The sequence below is a fragment of the Micropterus dolomieu genome, unplaced genomic scaffold, assembly GCF_021292245.1.
Source record: "Micropterus dolomieu isolate WLL.071019.BEF.003 ecotype Adirondacks unplaced genomic scaffold, ASM2129224v1 contig_535, whole genome shotgun sequence".
Lineage (NCBI taxonomy): Eukaryota > Metazoa > Chordata > Actinopteri > Centrarchiformes > Centrarchidae > Micropterus > Micropterus dolomieu.
Genome location: NW_025729525.1, coordinates 1 through 2437, shown reverse-complemented (window position 1 = coordinate 2437; position 2437 = coordinate 1). Strand labels below are relative to the sequence as shown.

The following is a 2437-nucleotide window of genomic DNA, read 5'->3' as shown; positions in this document are numbered from 1 at the left end:
TGGTTTGTTTTGTTTGCACATTCCATCTTCATGGTTGTTATTTTTATTTTTTCTAGTCTTTGTATTTCTGGACATACTCGCCTGTAGATTTTACTGTATGTGTAAGAAGGTGTGAATGTTGAGATCCCTTGTACAAGATACTGACACTAAACTGAGTTAAATGCTGTAAAGGGAGATTTGAAAGATGTTCAGAATAAAAAATAAGTGATAAATAAAAAAAAGAAAAAGCAAACACATTGGTGGAACCTGAGCTACCAAACCTCGTAATTAGAGGTTTGCTTGGAACAACAGCAGAGACATGCAGGTTTGAAGTGGACTCATCTACCATCGAAAGGCCTTTTAATTTAGTTTAAAAAAAAAGAAGACACACAATTTAATCCAGGTTTAAATGAATTCACTAGTTGGTGGATCCATCCACTGATAATGTTTGTCTATAATTCGATGGCAATCTGCAAACTCTTTAGCAACCAGAAAATGTAACCTACAAAATAAATCTACAACAGATATACAATTTAATTATCAGCTACTACAAATAATAAAACAAGAATTGCAAACTGTAGTCTGTGTGGCCTCAGGCAAAAACAAAAACAAATAGCTAAAATTGCAGCTTTTTCAGTTGATTAGTCACCATGTGACACACTCATGCATACACTCAAACGTACACACACAGAGCACTTCATGTTTGTGCAAGTCTTTGAGATAATCTGGCCTCATGAGTTCCAAATTCTTCAGGAACAAAACATCCAAGAGAAATTACATCACCGTGAACCAACAACAGTTGGCTCAGCAGATTTATTGGTAAGAAATCAGTGACTGTGTTACGATATAAAAAGCAAGGGTTCTTTGTTCCATAATACATTTCCCTTTAAATTCCATCAGAAAGTGTACATTTAATAACAGCTTATGCATTTTAACTCATAACAAGGTTTATTGTTTTTGGAGTGTAAGAAACGCTTTTATCGATGCCCCCTCTGCCTGCTGTCCTCCCTCTGGTAGAGTCAGCCTAAGGTCTGGGTTTTTCCATAACTGTGATTTTCAAGATAGAAAAAAAAATGGCAGGATGAAGGATGAAGGCAAAACATTCAAACAAACCAGAACCATAAAAACAGTGATGAAGCTATGATGCTTTTCACTGTGATCATTTTAATTGTCTATGAATGTCATACTACGTGACTTTAAAAGGCTCAAGTTCCTAAAATGAGATTCTGTCTATTCTGTCTTCCACAGAACAGGATAATAAGATAATACTGCTGTTATGTTACAGTCTCTAAAAGTAGCAAAAACTAAAGTGTCACATTCCCCTAGGCAATGGAAGTTAGTCGTTCCCACATTTATTTTATAAAATGATAAACATTGAGATTAAAATATTTGTCAACATATTAGATATTTCCCCAGACACACGAACAATATGTCAGCTGAAAATGCCCATAAAAATATTCAAGTTTATTGAGTAAAGACAACTTATGCTTTTTAATCTCTAATGTAGTGGTAGGTCCCAGGCCACTTAAATACAAAGCAAGCCTTTTGTTTGATATTGAAATGTATTTTTAGGGGTAAGGCTTGAGGCAAAGTGTAAACGGCTGATTAAAAAAATGCTAGTTTAGTACTATAATGATAAACACAGTGAACTGGATCCATCATAATCCCCATGTGTCCGAAGCATTAGTAACTGTAATTAGGTGAGCACTAAATGTTGGGCTGTTGAGGGATAATCAGGATTCAACAACCCAGTGTGAACATATCAATTCAGTTCAGGAAAAATGCTGTGATATTTCTGTGCGATGGACACAGCGTGAGCATGAGGACACGGCATCAAGGGGAGCCGAGGGGGCCCCAGACACAAGCCTGACACCTCAATCATCAGCTGCTTGTTCACTCCCAGATCAAAGCCTGTCAATAACAACAAAGCAGATTCAGAGGCAGAGCAAGACTGCCATAGTACAAGAGCATTTATTTATCTTACATATAATCTGGTAAAAAAGCATAATGACGCAGCCGTCACTCACCAATTTTCTTGGCATAACCGAGAAGCTCTTGCATCTTGAACTGCTCATGGAAATTAGACAAAGATGTCAGAAGCCAATATTGATGCATTAATATCAAAGACAAGTTAGAAATGGGGAGATGGACAGTACCTGTATTGTCCTGGCTTGGACAATGTCGCCTTTCTCAAATGCTGAAATGAGCTTGTTGACATGACGTGCTACGTAATTATATGTGCTGCGGGCAGAAATGTATAACTGAAATGTAAATAACTGTTTAGCAGAGAGAATGAATGAAGAAAGACAATATGCAGGATCACACACTGACCTGCCAACTGCCCCATGGGCTCCCATAGCCAGAGCTGCAAGCAGTTGCTATAGCAAAATGAAAGAGTTTATTTTAGGCTCTATTGTTGAGGTCACAAAACATCATCATTATTACAATACAAGCAACT

The 2437-nt window shown here is 37.1% G+C and overlaps 1 protein-coding gene across 1 annotated transcript; it reads right to left on the bottom strand.

The window, feature by feature from the left end:
* Positions 1-753: 753 nt before the first annotated feature.
* LOC123964101 (N-acetylneuraminate lyase-like) lies at positions 754-2409 on the bottom strand. Its single transcript, XM_046041209.1, has 4 exons — positions 2311-2409; positions 2136-2220; positions 2007-2046; positions 754-1890 (listed from the first exon to the last, which is right to left on the bottom strand). Exons 1-4 carry the CDS (start codon positions 2334-2336, stop codon positions 1742-1744), a joined length of 300 nt encoding a protein of 99 aa, XP_045897165.1. The 5' UTR covers positions 2337-2409; the 3' UTR covers positions 754-1741.
* Between the last annotated feature and the right edge of the window lie 28 nt (positions 2410-2437).